The sequence below is a fragment of the Halichoerus grypus genome, chromosome 3 (genome assembly GCF_964656455.1).
Source record: "Halichoerus grypus chromosome 3, mHalGry1.hap1.1, whole genome shotgun sequence".
Classification (NCBI taxonomy): Eukaryota; Metazoa; Chordata; class Mammalia; order Carnivora; family Phocidae; genus Halichoerus; species Halichoerus grypus.
Window position 1 is genome coordinate 945483 of NC_135714.1, and position 18696 is coordinate 964178.

The following is an 18696-nucleotide window of genomic DNA, read 5'->3' on the forward strand; positions in this document are numbered from 1 at the left end:
AGGGGCTTTGGCGGGAGATTCGGACGCGCGCGCGACGCAGGCGCTCGGAGGGGCCAAGACCCGGGAGAGGACGCGCCTCTGGTTGGTCGGCCGGCGAGACGGCCTCTGATTGGTCGGCCCCGCGGGGGCGACCTCTGCGCAGGCGGGAAACTGGAACCCGGAAGGCGAGGCCGCGGGGGTGCGTCGGGCAGGGCCTCCGTCTCAGCCGCCGGCCCTGTCGGTTCTCCCCGCCGCGCAGAGCTCGTTTCCGTCGCCTCCGGCTCCTGACCCCTGCCCGCCCTCCGCGGGCCCTCCACGGCCCTCCGGCCCGCCACCCCTTCCGCAGAACCCCAGGCCCGCTCCCGCTGGAGCCCCGGGCACGGGCTTGGCGAGACCCCTGTCGTGCGGCTGCGGCTGCCGCAGCGCCCGCCTCCCTCCTCAGTGTAGACGGAGTGGGCGCAGTGCGGTTACTTCCCAGTCGGCTTCTCCCCGTTACCAGTTCGAATATCAGGAAAAACAAAACATTCCAGTATGTACTTCAGACTTTTATTAAATACCGTATCGCTCAGATACAATAAATTTGTCTTTATAAAACTAAGTAACTTTCTTTTGTAGTAAAAATAACCCAACTCAGTCCTTCGGCGGCACCTGAAACCCTGGGCGGAGGCTGGGCTCGCCGTCCCCTCTGATGGCCTTCGTTTGCGGGTACCCTGGCGGCCCACGAAACCGAGCCGCCTCAGCTCCCAAACCCCTGGGCTTCAGTGCGGCCTCGGGCAAGTCAAGCCGGCCGGGTCCAACACCCTTGCTTCAAACAGCCGGGCTAAGGGGGCTTAGAGCTACAAATACGAGGGCGCCCTCCAGCAACCCCATCGGTCAGAGCTGGGCCTCATGGCCGGGCTGCTACCGCCCTCCTAGATGTGCCACCGGGAACTGGGAAGAGGCACATCACTTTCTGACCCAGGTGGACCCTACAGAGCTGTGGCCAGCCCTGTGCCGTGTCCCAAGTCTGTCTGCATGTGGTCTGTCGCTGTCTTCCGCGCAGTATCCCCTCTGGCTGGGAGTCGGGCTTGGCCTTTCTCTGGACTCACCGGGCAGCAGTAGGCACGGACGTGCATGCCCTCCAGGAGATAGGCAACCCCCACAAGCATGCAGCTAAAGAATAGGAGTTGAGAGAAGCCAGCCCCTAACAGGAAGTCCAGGATCTCCCCAGGCCACATAGCAGGTGGGGGCCACCCCACCCAGGAAGCCCCAGGCAGTGCTGCCACCCTGCAGTGGCACCCCAGTCTCTCTCTGCACCACCAGACTCTCCCCCAGACCCTCAGAGCCGCCTGGTGGGATGCAAAGGGGACACAATAGCACAGAGCCAGCAGCCAGCTTGGAGACAGGAGCCTGGAGGACAGACTGCAACCAGTTTGGATGAACCTGGGTCTGGCACGTAACCGAAAGGCAGGTGTGTTACACAAAATTAAGGCAAGTGGTTCAGGGTAGGGCCATGGGGGCAGATCCCTGGTGTCCAGAAGACAGCCCAGGTAGCCTCACAATGCTCTGGAAACGGGCCCCACACCATACCGTGTTCCAAGTCCAGCACCTACCCCCACCTGGAGAAACAAGAAGCAAAGGAAGCGGACGCACTGAAGTCCCATCCCAGTGACACTGCTGCAGAGGAAAACTTCCTTTTTAAACAAAACCCTCGTCCTTCATCATGCTGGGGAAAGAACCCCTGGCTGACAACACAAATGAGGGCCTGGAGCCCTGGCTGCTCCTCATGGTGGCTGTGGGGTCCCTAGCAGGGCTCGCTGGGACCCCCAAGGCCACTCCCTCGCTCCAGCCAGCAGGCTCAGCGCACGGCACACACATCCAGGATGCAGAAGCGTGCACGGCAGGTGGGGCAGGGCACGTGGCTGGCAAGCCAGGTGTCAGGGCGCTGTGGGTCCTGGCGGCTGGCGAACCACTTGCCCATGCAGGTGAGACACCACATGGGGCGACAGTAGCACTGCTGGCACTCGCCCTCAGCTGCCTCTTGGCAGGTCTTCACCAGCTTCACACTGGCACGTGTCTGCATGCAACCAATGCATGCCTCCAGCTCCTATGGGCGGGCGTAGAGGGTCACAGGGAGCCTGGCCAGACGGCCCTGTGCCCCCCCCCACCCAGGGGGCCTGGCCTGTGGGAACCCACCTGCCCCCACCCAGCCCTCACCTGGCTGCTAGGGACCGAGTAGGTTGGGTTGACCTCCACCAGGGAAGCAAACGTCTCCAGGAACAGGTCGCCCAGGCTCTGATGGATGACCACGTTGGCCGCACTGCGGATGGGTGCGCGGAGTTTCTCACACAGCTCACCATACTCCGTGGAGTTCAGCCTGCACAAGGTGGGGGCTGCTGGGCTGGGGCCACTGAACCGAGGCCCCTCTGCAGGGCAGGGCCATCATTCCTGGTGGGGACGCCGGGGTGCCTAGGGTGACGGCACCCACAACCACATGGCATTTGGGAGCCCAGGCACAGCCCAGTCGCCTGATAAAGACCAGCCAGCAAAGACAGCCCTGAAGCCAGAGCCCACAGAAGGAGCACCGACCACCTGCCCTCAAGGGATGCAGGGAGGGGCAGAGAGAGTGGGGAGATTGCAGCTGAGACACAGAATGCCTGGCTTTCAACAAGTTCAGGCACAAAGGGGATCACAGAAGAGGGACAACAGACTGTCCGAAGCCTGAATGGGACAGGAAGACCTCGGCTTGGGCCCCAAAGCCAAGACAGCCACCAAGCCTCAGTCCTGTACCACCCCCCCAAACATCCCTAACATGCTCCCCTGAAAAGAGCTGCAAAAGGCAGCTCAAACGAGAACACAGAGAAAGCAGAAGCAGAGAGTACCTATGGGGGTGTGAGGGGACAAGGGGCCTTGAGGGAGGGTTCCGCTGGAAGGGTGGCGAGAAGAACGTGCTCCACGCGTCATCGCCTCCCAAAGAACCCAAGACTAGAACCTGACTGCTGGCTGCCTCCGGCACGCCCCAGCCTCACTGTGACCCTGGCCACAAGCGTACCTACCGGATGTCGAAGGCCCGCACGCCAGGGCTGGCACTGGCCACGTGGATGGTGAGGAGCTGCACAGGCAGGCTGGAGTCCGCTGAGAGCGCGTGCTGCCGTGACCCCGTCACGGTCAGGTGCACGTCCTGCTGCCGAGCCGCGTGCACACGGTACGTGGTCACCTTCATCACCCACGTGTCCGTCACAATCACACGAGCCCCTGGTGCCCCCGTGGCAAACTTATCGATCCGCCGGAACTCAGTGTTGACTGAGGAGGCCACAGCCCGCCAGCCTGACTGCGGGAGGGCGTAGAGGGCCAGGGTGCGGGCCAGCGGGTGGCGGGCCCACTGATCACAGGACCAGTAGTAGATCAGCGTGCTGGCGATGGTGGGCAGAGTCACTGCCAGCAGGAGGAAGAGCCGCCAGGCCTCTGGGGCCTGGCCGAGGGAGTAGAGCTGCTTTTCTGAAGCTGCAAAGCACATGCCCACGTAGTAGCCTACAAAGGATGGGGAGGGCCTCAGCAGAAATCAGGACTGCCAGGCCACTGTTCTCCCCCCATACTGCCCACCAAGGGCCACCCTGGTCAGCTCTCAGGGCCAGGCGACAGTACCCCAGGGCAAGTGCGCTTTACCTGCCTCCACGCTGACCCAGCTCAACCCTTGCCCAGAACAGTAATACAATAAATGAGGAAAACACGTTTTTAATTTACTACTTCAGTTTTATACGAGTAATACATGATCACCGAAATAGGAAAACCTAAAAAAAACGCAAAAAACAAAAACAAGGATCTGGTGTCACCCAAAGCAGAGCTACACACTGGCCCTCCCAGGGGCGGGATCTTGGCCTCTCAACCCTACCCCCTCTGAGGAGGCAAATCAGAGTGTGACCCATCCCAGAGCTCAGATTTGTGTGCCAAACAGTAAGCAGAGAACAATGGGGAACACCATAGCTCCAGGGCCCCTGCTGGCCAGATCAGGGCAATCTGCATATCTGAACAATTGACGTAGATAATGGATACCTGCGTGAGCTCATTTAAGGCTGCAAAGTAATAGTAAACATTTACTGTTGATCAAGTTACCACATTTCAGGTAATTTATCTTGCAGCGGTAGATAACATGCATACAAGTTTCAAAGCTTTTCAAAACAAGTTGAAAAGGAAGAGAAAGACCCCAGGACTGGCCACAAGGCCAGGCTCCTCCACCTCCATGAGTCACTGAGCTCCCTAAGTTCTGGTTTCTCTGTCCATGTGTAGTATGGTGATGGTCCAGCCACTCACGGGCTTTTAGAAAAGATGTGGCTAAAAGGACTCCAGAAAGCTGTGGGGACCCTTAGTTCCCAGGGCAGAAACCCAACCCACGACCCTCTCAGGAGCTCAAGTTCCAAGCCGCGCTTTCCTCATCTGAGGAATCAGCTAATTGGTAACCCTGCCTTACGGGGGTGATGGGGCCTCAGGCTAAGAAAGCCACATAGTTACCCCAACAGCAGGCAGAAACCACTTGGCCAAGGAGACCACCAGACTGCCACCAAGAAGGCCCTGTGTCCTTCTTGGCATGGGCAGGCAGCCCTCCTGCACAGACCTGGCCTCAGCCCAGCCCCCTCCAGGAGTCTCTCCACACCTGGCCCAGGCTGCTGTGCCCTGCTGACAGCTGGAAACTCCTGAGTCCACTGAGCCAGCGACCGGGGCCCAGCAGCCACCTGCCCTTCTAGACCTGCTTCTGTTCTGTATCCTCCAGAGAACACACACACACACACATCTAGTACCCTCTTTCCAGCCAGTCGCCTGTCCAACCAGCTGACAAACCAGCCTCTCAGAGGCCAGGAGCACCTGGGTCTCCGCCCAGGCCAAGCCCTGGGCCACGTGTGAGCATTTTGCCCCCGCCACACACACAAACACGCCCCCCCCAACCTCTGCACCTGTGACACCCCCATGGGGTTACCCATCTCCGCCTCCTTTCTCACACCCACCTTCCAAAGCCTGGGACAGGCCACCTGCTCTCCCAGATCCCTCCACCTCCGTTAGAATCAGTTAACTCATGCCGCTCTCCTGGGAACTGCCCCCACAAAATGACCTGCCCCAGCTAGGCGAACCATCATCCCCTTTGCCCGCCCCCCAATATTCTAAGCCTTCATTTCTGCCACCTGCAAGCAGCCACCTGCCGCCAGCACCTTCCTCTCCGCTCTCGGGAGCCGCGGACGCGAGAGGCCCGTCTCAGAGCGCACGGGCTGTTAGTCCACAGCCGCGGCTCTCGGAGTCAGCGTCTCTCCTCAACTCGGAACGACCGGGGGTCCGCGCGCCCTCCCCCGACTCTACTCCACTTCTGGGGTCCCGGAACTCGGCCGCGAGCCCGCGGGGCCACTTACGCCCACCAAGGGGTACACAGGCCGGTGCCGCGCCCCGAGGACCCTCTGGGGGAGGGTCCGGCCTGCTCACCGAGCGGCAGCAGCGAGTGGCACAGCAGCGTGGCGGACGTGCGGCGCAGGTGGTAGGGCACAAAGGCGGCGTCCTCGCTGCCCAGCCAGCCCGACAGCAGGTTCTGCACCGTGAGCCCGGCCGAGTGGAACTCGGTGGGCGTGAACACGAAGCACACGGCGAACACCAGGTAGGCCAGCGTGAAGGTGACCTCCGGGCTGTCCATCGCGCTGCCGCGGCCGCCAGGAAGCCGTCGGAGAGAGTCCCGCAGCCCCCGACGGGAAACAGACCCGAGAATTCCGAGCCGGTGGGCGGTGGCAGGTCAGCGCCAGGCCGGCGCGGGGCGCTCTGGGAGATGGTGTCCCCGCCCGCGGGGCATTCTGGGAGATGGCGTCCCGTCCGCAGGCCGGCGTGGGGCGCGCTAGGAGACGTCACATCGACGCGGGGCACCCTGGGAAACGCAGTTGCCGCGTCCCGCACACAGCCAGAAGTGCTGAGGCCGCGCCAGTCCTCGCGAGGGTTCGGCTCCATCTCACGACCCGCCTTAGGGGCGGCTGCAGCTGGTCCCATTTTACAACTGGGGAAACCGAGGCCCGGGCCAATGGCTCTCAGGCCCTGGCCTTTCCGCGCAGCCCAGTCGCGTCCCCGGCAGACCCCGCCCCCGCCCCTCCGCAAGCTCGGCGAGCCGGGATTCCCATGGCTTCCGGCGCCCGCCGCGCCCAGCGTGCCCCTCTCCCCGGAAGCGGAGCCGCCGGCGCCCTGGAGGCGTGGCCGCGGCGCCCTGTGCGTCCCGCCCCCGGCCTCGCGCTGATTGGCCGCGCGCTCCAACCGTCGGTATTTGAATCGGCGGCGGGCGGACGGTCCCCCGGACTCGGCGCCTCCCGCTCCCTCGGCTTCGCGTGGCCGCCGGCAGGTAGGCGGCGGCCGGGTCCCGGGCTCGGGCATCCATCCCCAGCTCCTCCTCCAGCCTCCGGGCCTCGGGCTCCGCGCCCCGGCCCCGACCCCCGCGGCAGCTGGGCGGCGCCCGCCCTTGACGGGCCCTCCTCCCTCTGCGCTCCTCCCGCGGCTCCGGGGTGCGCCGTCCGCACAGCACCCCTGCTCTCTTGGGCCCACCCCGCCGGCTGTTGCGGCCGCCCTACCAGGGGCGCCTTCCTGCCGGGGTCACCGGCAGCCCGCGTGCCCTGCTGGTTTCCGGCCGCAGCCCGTGGGCGGAGACGCCTGGGGGGGCTCCTGCCTTACCGGTTCCTCCTCGGTCTCCCTTGTCGGCCCCCGGGAGGTCGGTGTGTCAGGGTCCCTCGCGGTCCAGTCCGTTGGCCTCCCCCGCCGTCCCCTGGTGACCGTCCAGCCTCAGACACCGCCTGCATCCGCGCCACCGGCTCGCGGCCCGCTCCCCAGCCCTTCCCGGCTGTGCGGCGCCGCGCCTCCCTCCCCGGGGCAGCTTCGTGCTGCTTTCTCCACGCCCCACCTGCGAGCCATCGCCGACTCGGGCTGCACCGGGCCTCCCGGGCCTGCTGATTCTCCCCAGCTGCTCGGCGCAGCTCCGCCCTGTTCCCCCCGCAGACCCGGACCTTCGCCCACTGGGCTGTCTGGCCTCGCGGCCTCTGCTCGGGAGCCTTCTCCCCATTGTCCGTGGAAGCCAGACCTGCAGAGCCTGCCACGGCTGTTCTCCCACCTTCCTCAGGAGAGGGACTGCGGGAAGGTGTCCTCTGGGCCCCCTCCCTCGTGTATCCCACAGCCGTCCAGCTGTCCCTTCCCGTTTTACCCAGTGTTCACGCCAAAAATCTAAAAGTCGCCCTTCTGTTTCTCTCCGCCTTCCAGATGCCTTGTGGGCCCGCTGGCCAAGCCAGGGCTGCTCTCTCCACCCCTGGCTGGCTGCGGGAGTCTTTGACCCCCACTTCCCTCCTGCCCTTCCCTGGCCTCCACACACATGGCCCCACCCCCATACCTTCCAGGGCATCTTGTTACCCTGACTCACCTCTTTCCGGGGCACCCTTGCTCCTTCTGCCCCCGACACCCCGGCCTTGCTCTTCAAGCTGCAACCTCCAGCACCCCCACCACCAGCAAATACCTGTGATGTTCCCGTGGACAGGCCCTCCAGCGACTCCTGGGTTGGGAATGTCATGCTGGCGACCATCATGAGGACCTTGGGAAAGGGGTGGGGACTGTTCTAGAACCTTCTGGGTCTCAGTGGAGGTCGCTGGTATATATTTCTAGACTCCAAATCTCAGTGTAGAAGCTTTTCAACTCCCCACCAAGTAATTCTGGATCTGCCGGTTGCTGCCTTGTCCCGCTCTTCCTCTGGGCCTCGGCCCTCACGATGCCCCAGTGTGCTCCTCCTGGCCTGTGACGGAAGAGCAGGCCACAGCACCCTTCTGCTTTCTTGCTCTCGGCTAACTTGGCAACCTGCTGCCTCTGGGCTGTGGCCTCAGCGCCTTCAGCGGAGGCCTGAGGGGAGACCCAGGCTTTCTGACAGGCCAGCACCCCTGTCTCCTGACCTTTACCCACTAAGTTCAAATTTTTTTTTTTTTTTAAGATTTTATTCATTTATTTGACAGAGACACAGCGAGAGCAGGAACACAAGCAGGGGGAGTAGGAGAGGGAGAAGCAGGCTTCCCGCGGAGCAGGGAGCCCGATGCGGGGCTCCATCCCAGGACCCTGGGATCATGACCTGAGCCGAAGGCAGACGCTTAATGACTGAGCCACCCAGGCACCCCAAGTTCAAATTGTTTTGAGGACCTGATTCTTCTCCCTTGTCCTGTGGGCTGAAGGCCCTTGTGGCTCTTTGTCCTGGGAGGTGGCAGCTGCCCTAAAACAGGACAAGGACTGCCTGGCAGAGGACATGCTGCCTGAGATGTGACCCACCTGTGCAGGAAGGGGACATCTGCCCTGTGAGGCTCACTCCTTGCCCTGGCTCTTAATCCAGACTGCACAGTCCTCATACTGACGTAAACTGTCTGCTTTTCCAGAATGAGTCTGCAGACCTACAGTGATGAAAACGTCACTGGTGACAAAAATGCAGAAAACTGCGAGTTCCTGTTTTCACCACCGGAACTTACCGGAAGACTATCTGTTCTTCGTCTGTCACAGAAAGAAAATGTGCCACCGAAGAGTGTATTTAAAGCTATGAAAGTAAGCACACTTTGCCCGTGTAAATCTACTGTGTGTCACTCATTAGGTCACCCTGGGACTTGCTTTCCTGGGGACTTACGGAAGTGGGCAGGGCACTGCCGCATAGCGCCATAGTGGTTGAAGACTTGAATTATCGAACAGGTCTCCTCCTCCCCCAACAGGTGACTTTTCAGACTCCTCTGCGGGACCCACAGACGCACCGGATATTAAGTCCTAGCATGAGCAGCAAGCTCGAGGCTCCTTTTGCTCTGGAGGATGCTGTTGGGTTAGAAAACTCTCCTCAAAACCGGACCCAGAAAGAGAAGTAAGTGCTGATGCTGCTTGATGCACTGTAATTTGTAACGTCTCCAGCGGAAACAGCAGAAAAATTCTGTTTTGTCGTTAGTCACATCTGGTCGAGTTCCTCCTGGTTTCTGCTCTGAGGTCATGCGATGTGTTGCCCGGCATGCTCGCATTAGAAGCCACTTGTTAGTAGAAAAGCAATTAACAAAATGTGTAGAATAAGTTTTTTTGTTTAAGATTTTTTTACTTATTTGTAAAGAGAGAGCACGAGTGGGGAGGGGCATAGGGAGAAAGAGAATCTCAGTCTCACGATCCTGAGATCTGACCTGAGCCAAAACCAAGAGTCAGATGCCCAACTGACTGAGCCACCCAGGCGCCCCAAATAAGTTTAAGTTTTATGTCCCAGTCCTGTACTGTGCTTTTGCCAACACATTGGCCTGGCTTTTGTTTCTCTAATTTCATGAAACGTCTGAGCACATCTCCGAGGAAGGATGCTTTGTGGTTAGGTTTCTTTTTTCATACCCACTGGGGTCTCCTTTCTGTTTGCAAGTCAGCCTTGGGTGTTCTCAAGAGCTCTCAAGCTTGCCTTTCTCTTCAGTGAAAACCTTGATCCTCCTGTGCCCCGGATTATGTAGCCGGTGGTCCCCAATTGAAAGGGGGAAATAGGCAAGCAGAGAAAACCTTAACTGTGATTACGTGTCATGTTTCCGCTCTCTCGGAAACCTGCATGATCTAGTTGGACCACTAGTTTTGATTTATGAGGATTTACTTGGGAAAGTTAGTCCTTCTAGGAAGAGGGTTGACTGTTCTTTTTTTCTGTTTTTAGGTAATGTTTCCCCGGGGGTTAAATTCTAATTAAAAAGCTAATAGGTTCCTTAGCGTTAACTAAGTTTGTTTCTGAAAAGCCAACAGTTCACCAAGGAAGTTGACACCAAAATGACCAATGGAATTCTCCAGAAACGAATGGTGGCCAATGCCAATCCCCCTCCAGCAGATGTGAGACCAGCCTCTGAAGATAGGCAGCATTCCAGTGGGCCCACCTCAGCTCACCTGGCCAGCCTGGATCCCTCAAGCTCTCCCCAGATGCCAGAAACTCTTGAAGATCAAGTGGCTTCTCTAGGACAAACATCTGTGAGCCCTGAGCAAGCCTTGGAGGAAAATGTTCATTCTCATTTCTTAGAAAAAAGTGTTACCTCCACCTCGGAAATCCTAGAAGACCCTTCCCAGATGGCTCCCCAACACCGAACAGAAGACCCTCCCAGAGGTGCCAGAGAAAGCTCGAACCAGGTCCCTGCTTCCTCAGCCAGAGCTGCTCTGCCCCCTGGTACTCCCCCAACAGGAGCACGTGAAGAAGGACCCCTCACAGACCTGCCTGGCGAGGCCCCGGCTGGCCCTGAAGACCCCTCTGGTCCTGGGAACACCATCCTGGCCAGCCCTCTGAAGGCTGCAGGGGCCACGTCCCCAAGTCCTCAGAAGAAAGAAGCTGATGGCCAGAGGGCCAGCTCTTGGAGCAGCGCGCCCATAGGACTAGAATTTGATTTCTCTGACAATGCCACCAGCAAAACGTTGTCCCCACCAAGGGAACTGGGGAAGAGACCCGGCCTTAAACCTCCCTCTAGGATGTCAGAGGCGAGGCAGGAAAAGGCCCCCGAGGAGGCGGGTGAGGGGCCCGTTCCCCTTCCCCAGGGGTCTTACAACCTGGACTGGAACAAGCTGGAGGACCCAAACTTTAACCCATTTGAAGGTGGAGGAGGGGCCCCGCCCCCAGAGTGCCCCCAGAGCGGGCCAGCCGAGCCCGTGGCCGAGGAGCTGTGTGCTGGTCCCGAGGCCGCAGGGCGCTCCTCTCCGAGCCAGTGAGTACTAGGTGGCAGTGGTGGCGGGGTAGCTGCTCAACAGCGTGCGTGCCGGGGACCCCAGGCCAGAGAAGGGGCCGGGGGGGCGGCTGCCGGTCGTGGGTCCCAAGGCTGAGGAGGGTGCTCACAGCCACTGCAGGTGGCTAGGGAGAAATGGGGGGCGAAAGCACACAGTGGCGCCCTTTTCCGTCCCCGTGCTTTCTCAGAGCGTTTTCTATAAAAAACCCGGAGCTTTAGAAAGATCTCCGAACGCCGTCCGCGGCTGCGAAGCCAGTGGAGTGGCTCCGTGCACTTGCTGCGGTGCTCCAGGCTCTCGTGGCGCCCTGGGGACGGCGGCTTCACGGCCACCGAGGGCTCGCACGGGCAGCTCTCAGCCACGAGTGCACCCTGACGGTCCTGGAGGCCACCTCCCCGCTACTGGCCCGGCCTGGCCCTCGGTGACCCTCCCTCCGGCGCGTTTGCCTGTTTCCTGGTGAAGTAGGACAAGTGAGCCCTTGGGGTTTGCTCTCTGAGCTGAACCGGCCTGAGAGCTCCTTGCCGAGGCCCCTGGGAGGCTCCTGCTCCTTGGGCAGTGGAGGTGGGTGGGGACGGCTCTGCTGGGACTCCCGCGTAGCCCCTGACCTTCGAGGCGAGGGTTCACAGGGCAGGAGGCAGCTCGGCGCCGGGGCACAGGCCCTGCTGACCCCATCTGTTCAGGCAGGTGCCTTCAGCCTCCACGGATGACACACCTATGGCACAGACCGCGGCCGGGACCCCGGGCACAGCAGGCGAGGTATGGAGGCGGGCTTGGCCCGTGCTGTCGTGCTGCGCGCACACGGGCGGAGGGCGGCCGGCGGAGACCGGGCGGGACACGGCGCGGCACGGGCCCTACACCGGACCTTCGACCTCACCAGATGCCCGAACTGAGTCGCCCTTCTTCCAGGAGGGAGCTGCGGACTGGGCAGGTGCATCAGCTCCCGCGGGCAGCCCGGGCGGTGAGCCTGCGCCCCCCACTCCTCCGCGGGGCCCGGAGCCTGCCTCGGAGCCGGAGGAGGAGCACTTCCGAGACCCAGCTGAGGGTACGTTGTCCCCGGGTCACCTGTCTGTCCCCACCAGCTGGTTGTTGTTCTGTGAGTGCCGTGTTCAGTGGTGTTTTCGGGAGACTGCCCCATAGGCAGCTTTGTTCCCTGACTTGAAGCGACACACGCAGGGGCTGTGGACACTTTCAGGACATACCCCTGGTGTAGGGATTTCCAGGACCGGAAATCAGACTCGGGAAAGGTTCTGTGCAAACACACAGGCGGCAGGGGCCTTGTTGGTTGGTGGAGAGATCCTGATGGAAGGGTGAGTCCAGACGGAGAACACACAGCTCTGACCTTCAACATGGGGGGTCCTCCGGACTCTGAGATGCTTCCAGGGAAAATCTATGATGCAATTGAGAGAGCAGGCAACTTGACAGGGTCTCGATGTGGCTTACTTAACCTTCAGGCAGAGAGGAGACTGGGAACAGAGTGCAGGGTTAGGTCGTGGCAGGATGATCCCAGGGACCCCAGAGTCACACGGGGGGTTCTCGGGTCTGGTTTCTCACTGAACGTCAGGTTCTCACGGATCCTCCACCTTGTAGCGCGTGTCGCTGCTTCGTTCCTTTCCCAGCTGAGTAGCCTGCCACTGTGCGGATGGACCACAACTGACGTTTCCCTTCACCAGCTGATGGGCGTCTGGGTTGTTTGCTCAGTGAGAGTGCCGCGAACATTCGTGTCCACGTGTCTGTGTGGACGTGAGTGCTCGTTGGCCTGGGGAATAAACCTAGAAGGGGAACTGCGGGTCACACAGTAACTGTGGGTGATGCTGAGGAGCCGCCAGCTTGCTCTCCAAAGCGGCTGCACCACGTAACGATCCCACGGCAGCAGTGTTCGAGGTCCCGATCTCTCCACGGCCTCGGCAGCTCCGCGGGGGCCTCCGAGACTTCGATTCCAGCCTCCAGCCGCGGGGGGGGCGGGGGGGGGCGTTGCCCCCTCCGTGAATTTTGATCTGCATCTCCCTGCTGACGAGCACCTTTTCGTGTGCCTTTCACACCTTCCGTGGAATGTCTGCTGGGTCCTTTGCCTCCTGTTTGACTCCGAATTGTCTTTTTGTTACCAGGTTGTAAGGGCTTCCAATCTATCCTAGGGAGGGATTTCTTACCGGATAGGTGACGAACGTCTCCTGGTCTGTGGGCTTTCTCTCTCCCCGTGGCATCCTTGAAGCACAGATATTAACCCTAAAGTCCCGTTTACCTTTTTTTTTTTGTTCTTTGTGCTTTTGGTGTGAAGTCTAAGAATCTTTGCCAAATGTGATAACACGAGGATTTATCATTACGTTTTCTAAAAATGTTATAGTTGTAGCTCTTATGTTTGGGGTTTTTATTTATCTTGAGTTAATTTTTATATATGACATGAGCTATCCTTAGGTTTTTTTAAGTGAAAGTTTATATTATCCGGAATTCAAGGAACATCTAGGGTCATTTTAAACAGTAGCTCTAAGCCCGGGAGATTTGGTCCCTTGGGACACTTTTGGTTATCACACCTGGAGAGGTGCTGCTTCTCTCCCGACAGCCCACAGGACGGCCCCACAAGGCGACCCGGCCCCAGGTGTCATTAGCATGAGGCCGGATTGGTGGTGCCCAGTGTGGGGTGGGCGGGAGAGGGCGGGTCACCGCTCCGGGCAGGGCTGCCGGTCACTGCGCCGAGCAGCAGAGTGCACTGCGTGTGGGTCGGTGACCGCCGCCTATGGGTCGGTGACTGCCACGCTGACGCTCTCCCTCTTAGTTCTAGGCACAGGAGCCGAGGTGGATTATCTGGAGCAGTTTGGGAGTTCCTCGGTGAGTACCTGCACCGTCATGGCAGTCTTTTCCAAAGTAGGCTTCTCCAAAGGGGGCTCTTTCTAGAACAGCCCTGAGCCACTGTCCCGCCTCCAAAATGATGAAGGTCCTACTCGCGCACCAGTGGTGTCCGTGCTATGGCGGGCGTCTGAGGCTCCCCAGGGCCCCTTCCCGAGCCGCACCTGCGGTCTCACGCTGCCCGTCTCAAGCTCCCATGCAGAGGGGAGCTCAAGGGCACACTGCTCTGTGCTGGGGTCTCCCCAGGCCCAGCCTTCGGGGCCGTCATCCATCAGGTGACGGTGAACCTGCTGACTCGTCCACCCCTTAGTTTAAGGAGTCAGCCCTGAGGAAACAGTCCTTGTACCTCAAGTTTGACCCGCTCCTGAAGGACAGCCCTCCGAGACCAGTGCCTGTGGCTCTGGAGACCAGCAGGTACGCCCCCCTCTGGCCGTGGAGCTTAGTGCAGGCGGGCGGGCTGGCGGTGGCCGTCGACCGGAGATTATTCTAGATTAAGTGGGGACATTCGTGACTCCGCCTGAGAAAAGTAGACCCCAGCGGAGCTCTCTGGAGCCCCTCAGGTGCAGGAGCAGTGACCGTGGGTCAGAGCCAGCCTTTGCCGGGCCTCATGAGTAAGGCCTTGTGGGTGCACGTGGCTGGGTGGCGGCTTGCACCGCGGTGGCAGAGCCACGAGGGGGAGTTGAGCGGTTGTAACAGAGGTTGTTCTCGGTCTTTGGGGAAAATGGGTGCATTTACCTCCTGTTCTGGGGTCTCAGTGCGCAGGACGTGGCCGTGCCCTCCTCAGGAAGCCCGCCCGAGGCGAAGCTAGTGGAACTTGACTTCCTAGGAGCCCCAGATGCTCCCGTGAGTGCTCCTCCCCGGTTATGGGTCTCACTTCACGCTGGGGGGTGCAGAGCCGCTCCTTGGCACAGGGTGGGGGGCTCGCTGTGCTGCACTGGGAGCCCCGGCCTCTGAGGGCTTGTCCTCCCTGGCCCACAGGTGCTGGACCCCCCTCCCTGTGGCTTCGGGCCTGGGGGTCCGCCGCTGCCCGTGGGGTCCATTGTGGACGTGCTGCAGTATAGCCAGAAGGACATGGACGCGGCGGTGAGGACAGGGTGCGGGGAGCCTGGGTTCCCGGCACGCTGCGGCGGCCACGGGCTGACGGGTGACGGCTCTGAGCACCAGCTTTCCCCGTGTGGCGGCAAGGAGAATCGTGAATGTCCGCCTCCTGGTTTCCCAGCCCAGTGTTTCCACCCAGCATCTCCCGAGAAGCTGCTTACACCCTGAGGGGCTCGGGCGTCCTCCACAGGCACTGCTCCGGCCCCCCCGGGGGTCGCGAAGCGGGAAGCCAGCCCCTGGGCAGTGTTTGGCTCGGCCCCTCTTGGGAGGCCTGCGTGCTGGGCGCGGGCTGTGTGCGCCGGCTGCCAAGTCCTGCCCTGGCCTTAGTGCCCCGTGGCCGCCTGTCCTGCTCAGAGCTGGCCCGGGAGCTCACGGCGTGAGGCCCCCCGCCCCCGCAGGCTGCTCTCCCAGCCTTGCCTGCGGCAGGAGGTGTCCCCCACCCACCCGCATGCTGACGTGGTTCGTGGGGGCCGATGGGTCCCCTGGTGCGTGCCTGCCCACCGAGGGGAACCCATAGCATCTGACCGACGATGCCCGGGGGGCCACGTGCCCTCTCTGGGCACCCGCTGGCCCCACCACCGCCCCCAGCGGGGCACAAGGTCCTTGGCCTGACCGGGGCTCCTCACAGCCCCTCCCCCGACTCAGACACATCGCCCCAGGGAGTCTGGGCGTGAGGGGTGCCCAGCATCCGCGTGCTCTGGTTTGCGCAGGTGGAGGCCACACGCGAGGAGAACGCGTTGCTGAAGAGCAGGTGTGAGGCGCTGCACGCCAAGAACCTGGAAATGGGGTAAGGCCCGCGGCGCGCTCTGGGCGACTCGGGCTCGCCTGCCGCGGGTGCTCACGGGCACCTCCGTTCTCCCCGCAGGAGGATAATGGACGGGTTCGAGGGGATCGTGTACCAGGCGATGGGTGAGTGCTGGCGCAGCTGAGGCCCGTGAGGGGGCGTCTGGCAGTCGGGGCCGGGTGGCACCAGGACTGGCCAGACCCTGGGTGCGTGTGTGGGGTCCCTGCCATGGTCGCTGTCCCCACGGTCTGCCCCCCACACCCCCAGGGGCTACGCGTCCAGTGTGGCCTCCGGGTGTTGGGCGCTGGACGTGTCAGGCAGGGCTCGGAGTGAGTACCGGTCCTCACCCCGGGCGAAGCCTCAAGCTCCAGCGGGTTCCTGTCCCCCCACCCAGGGCTGGCCCTCGGGCCCCCCCAGGCTCTGCTCGGGAAGATCATGTCGGAGGGGGGCCCTGTCACCCGGCCCTTAGCGGGACCACGGGTGGACTGCCCACCTCTCCTCCACCACTGCGCGTCTCCTGCCTCCTGTGTGCTGTCTGGGGGCCGGCACCTCTCACCCAGGTGCTTTTTGTCTTCTCAAGAGGAGGCTCAGAAACAGAAGGAACTTGCAAAAGCGGAGATCCAGAAGATTCTGAAGGAAAAAGACCAACTGACTGCTGATCTGAGCTCCATGGAAAAGTCTTTCTCTGACCTCTTCAAGCGGTTTGAGAAACAGAAGGAGGTGATCGAGGGGTATCGCACGGTAGGTGGTGCCGAGTGGGCCCGTGCCTGTCCTCCTGCAGAGGGTCCCCAGGGGGTTGTGGTCAGCCACGGAGCCAGCCTGCCCCGTGTCCTCGGCTTGGTTAGGAAGATAACCCAGGTGGCACCTGGCCGCGCCTTCCCCTCGCCGCCAGGCCCAGGCTTGGAGGACGTTACTATTTGTCCAGGGACGTGAGCAGGGGGGCCGTGGGGCCCAGATGGGAGACAGCCACGGCAGGTCGAGCGGGTGCCTAGGTGTGCAGCGGGCACCGAGGAGCTCCAGTGGCTCCCTTCTGGAGCAGGGCCTGGGCCACTGGGACGTCAGTGGCCCCACTGCATGGGTGCATTCTGGGCACACGGCCGGGCAGGGCTCCCCCTGCGGCCAACCCTTTCACCCTCTGCAAGGGGAGTCCCCCGAAGGAGCTGGTCCCCTCCCAGAGGGCATCGGGAGGCACATGCGCGGCACTCGGGGACCGCACGCACAGGTGCCAAGACGGGCTTGTGCTGGGCGCGGGGGCAGGGGGCCTAGAAGGGGCCGCCTGACGTGGAAGAAGGAAGCAGAGGGCAAAGCTGAAAGGGGGGCCTGTGGCCATAAGGGGCAAGGGCTCAGCCTCCAGCCTTCCCCCTGACCACGCGCTTCCCTACACCCCTGCCTCTCAGCTATTGACTTTGTCAGACCTAAGACTCTGCTGCAAGGCTGTAGACAGCCCCGGCCACGCGTCCAGATGTGCCCTCCTGCGGGCAGCAATGCCTGCCAGAGGCGTGGGGGCCGCGGCAGCCAGGAGGGCCAGGGGTCAGATGTGGCAGGGGGAGGGGGAAGGCCTCCAGCTGTGTTCATGTGGCCTGCCTCGTCGGAGCTGCTGTTCTGTTAACGTCCCAGAGAGCCTTGATGGCGGACCCATCCACACCTGACCAAAAGGCCAGGCCTGGGGGGCTCCGACAGTGGCCAGCTGCAAGCGGTTCACGTCTGCTCGTTCTCTGAAGAATGAAGAGTCGCTGAAGAAGTGTGTGGAGGATTACATAGCGAGGATAGAGAAGGAAGGCCAGCGGTACCAGGCCCTGAAGGCCCACGCAGAGGAGAAGCTCCAGCTGTGAGTGCAGGTGGAGAAAGGTCTAGCAAGCCTGGAGGGGGGGACGCCCCCGTCCCCGGCCTCTCAGCCCTGCCCTGTGTGTCCCCAGGGCCAGCGAGGAGATGGCCCAGGTGCGTAGCAGGGCCCAAGCGGAGGCCCTGGCCTTCCAGGCCAGCCTGAGGAAGGGACAGATGCGCATCCACTCGCTGGAGAAGGCAGTCGAGCAAAAGGTGGGCACACAGGACCCCCGGCGCCTGGTGGGGGGGAGCCCTCCCGGCTCGGGGACCTGCCCTGTAGCACATGCCCTTAGCCAGTGCCTCGTACGAGGGCCCGTGGCCTGCTCCCAGGCTGCCGCTTCGGAGAATGGCAGGATTCGGGGTGCCCGGCTGGCTCAGTCGGAAGGGCGTGCGACTCTGATCTCGGGGTTGTGAGATCGAGCCCCACGGGGGATGTAGGGAGGACTTCAGAATAAAATCTTCGGGAAAACAAATAGGGTTTTGACTTTTCTCCTTCAGACTAAGGAAAACGAGGAACTGACCCGAATCTGTGATGATCTCATCTCCAAGATGGAGAAGATCTGACACGGAAGCCCCCGCCCCATTTGTGTGTCTGTCTGTGGAAGTTTCTTCTCTTCTCTCTTGATCTCTTGTTTTTAAACTAGATTGCTTTAAAAAGAAGAGTAAATAAAGTTTCCCTTTGGTTCAAGTGTTGAAGTTGCCTGGTTTTGACTATAATGTGGGTTTCTGGCTTTGGCCAGAGGCTGACCCGGCCGCCGCTGCCGTGACCCGCAGACCTCGAGCTTGCCCGGAGGGCGCCAGCCCTTTCCTCGCACGGCCACGTGGTCCCCGGCAGGGGGACGGTTGGCCTGCGTCCCCGGGTGGGGCTGTGGCCCCCGCGTTACTGAGGTGCTTTGTGGCCACGGTGAATGAACACCTACCGTCGTGTTGAGCGCCGTCCGTGATGACGGGGCGGGCCTCACGCCATCCACTGCAAGGCAGGGCTCCCCAGCTGGACCCCACAGCCTCCTGGGCCGAGTCCAAGACGGAGCTCCCAGAAGTGGAGTTCGACGCCCCTACCGGCCGCTTCTCTGGAGCACCCTGACCAGAGCGGGCATCTGAGCGGGGACGAAGGCACGGCGCCTCCTAAGTCAGGGGTCTCAACGTGGGTGTCTGAGTCGGCGACCCCTCGGTGGCTATCGGGACCACATCCAGAGGAGGGGCCTGCCGTACACACTTCCTGGACCCTCGGACGCCCCCGAGCACGGTTCTTCCTCCATCTCCTGCTCACTGACCACATGGTACCGGGGACGGGGCCAAGAGGGGGCACTTGCAGGGCAAAGGTGAACCTCTGGGACAGGTGGTTTCTGAACCAGGCAGAAGCGAGGTCCACAGGGACACCAGGGGACCCTGGACGCTGGTCTCCGGGACTCTGATACGTGACCCAGTAGCCAGGAGCCGTGTCCTCACAGTGTGGCCCCTGGGTC

General features: G+C 61.6%; 2 protein-coding genes across 3 annotated transcripts; one reads left to right on the forward strand and one right to left on the reverse strand.

Annotated features, from left to right (window-relative positions):
* Positions 1–509: 509 nt before the first annotated feature.
* Positions 510–5854, reverse strand: TMEM129 (transmembrane protein 129, E3 ubiquitin ligase). Its single transcript, XM_036070182.2, has 4 exons — positions 5425–5854; positions 3015–3489; positions 2176–2335; positions 510–2065 (listed from the first exon to the last, which is right to left on the reverse strand). Exons 1-4 carry the CDS (start codon positions 5627–5629, stop codon positions 1817–1819), a joined length of 1089 nt encoding a protein of 362 aa, XP_035926075.1. The 5' UTR covers positions 5630–5854; the 3' UTR covers positions 510–1816.
* A 313-nt stretch (positions 5855–6167) lies between these two features.
* Positions 6168–17918, forward strand: TACC3 (transforming acidic coiled-coil containing protein 3). Of its 2 annotated transcripts, XM_036070181.2 has the most exons (16): positions 6170–6316; positions 8370–8532; positions 8694–8836; positions 9720–10667; positions 11364–11439; positions 11590–11725; positions 13454–13506; positions 13835–13938; positions 14280–14367; positions 14503–14607; positions 15333–15409; positions 15488–15531; positions 15987–16147; positions 17128–17234; positions 17323–17443; positions 17729–17918. In XM_036070181.2, the coding sequence occupies exons 2-16, from the start codon at positions 8371–8373 to the stop codon at positions 17792–17794; spliced, it is 2391 nt and encodes a 796-aa protein (XP_035926074.1). In that variant the 5' UTR covers positions 6170–6316; position 8370; the 3' UTR covers positions 17795–17918. The 2 variants fall into 2 exon arrangements, 1 of the variants encoding a protein (XP_035926074.1); XR_013446229.1 differs by lacking the exon at positions 17729–17918 and having other exon boundaries at positions 6168–6316; positions 17024–17234; positions 17323–17355.
* The last annotated feature ends 778 nt before the right edge of the window (positions 17919–18696 follow it).

Bases quoted from the DNA above. Each gene is read 5' to 3' on its own strand.
- TMEM129 (XM_036070182.2), bottom strand. From the start codon at position 5,629: ATGGACAGCCCGGAGGTCACCTTCACGCTGGCCTACCTGGTGTTCGCC. The intron at 3,490-5,424 runs GTGAGCAGGCCG...CATCCTTTGTAG, and splicing joins CCACTCGCTGCTGCCGCTCG to GCTACTACGTGGGCATGTGC. The intron at 2,066-2,175 runs GTGAGGGCTGGG...GCCCGCCCATAG, and splicing joins ACTCGGTCCCTAGCAGCCAG to GAGCTGGAGGCATGCATTGG.
- TACC3 (XM_036070181.2), top strand. From the start codon at position 8,371: ATGAGTCTGCAGACCTACAGTGATGAAAACGTCACTGGTGACAAAAAT. The intron at 10,668-11,363 runs GTGAGTACTAGG...CCATCTGTTCAG, and splicing joins GGGCGCTCCTCTCCGAGCCA to GCAGGTGCCTTCAGCCTCCA. The intron at 14,608-15,332 runs GTGAGGACAGGG...TGGTTTGCGCAG, and splicing joins AGAAGGACATGGACGCGGCG to GTGGAGGCCACACGCGAGGA.